This window comes from Bison bison, unplaced genomic scaffold, assembly GCF_000754665.1.
Source record: "Bison bison bison isolate TAMUID 2011002044 unplaced genomic scaffold, Bison_UMD1.0 scf7180017864284, whole genome shotgun sequence".
Taxonomy (NCBI): domain Eukaryota; kingdom Metazoa; phylum Chordata; class Mammalia; order Artiodactyla; family Bovidae; genus Bison; species Bison bison.
This window is the reverse complement of record NW_011494856.1, coordinates 1,468,048-1,468,499: the sequence shown is the minus strand read 5'-3', so window position 1 is coordinate 1,468,499 and position 452 is coordinate 1,468,048. Positions and strand designations below refer to the sequence as shown.

At 69.5% G+C, this 452-nt stretch overlaps 1 protein-coding gene across 1 annotated transcript in view; it reads right to left on the bottom strand.

The window, feature by feature from the left end:
* The window catches only part of ATG16L2 (autophagy related 16-like 2 (S. cerevisiae)), a 21,916-nt gene that overhangs the window by 12,659 nt on the left and 8,805 nt on the right, over positions 1 to 452 (bottom strand). Inside the window, 1 exon segment of the mRNA XM_010849502.1 lies at positions 59 to 376. Within this exon segment, the coding sequence (XP_010847804.1) occupies positions 59 to 376 (318 nt within the window).

Sequence of the window (452 nt, the reverse complement as noted above, 5' to 3'; positions counted from 1 at the left end):
GCTTGCTTGGCCCTGGGATAGAAAAGCCTCCAGAGTCGGGTGGTTCACGTGTCGGGACAGGGGGGTCGGGCCCCTCCCTACCAGGACAGCTCGCCTCCCAGACTGACCCCCGGGGCGCTCTCACCTTTCCCTGCGCTCATTGCGTAGGTTGCGCTCGGCGGCGGCGCGCGCCTTGCGCTGCACCAGTCGCTCCAGCAGGTCGCGCGCCTCCTCCTCGAGCCTGCGCAGAGCCGCCTCCTGGTGCCCAACGCGCGCGCGCAGCGCCTCGTAAGCCGCCCGCTGCTCCTCATTCAGCGCGCGCCGCGCGTGCACCTGTCCGGCCTTCTTCGCGCGAACCTCCTCCAGCTGCTCCACGCGGGCCTTCAGAGCTGCCAGCCTAGAGGACCGGGATCATCTCCGTCACCACCCTGGGGGAACCGGTCTGAGAGCTGAGACAGACTTGCTCCTGGCCA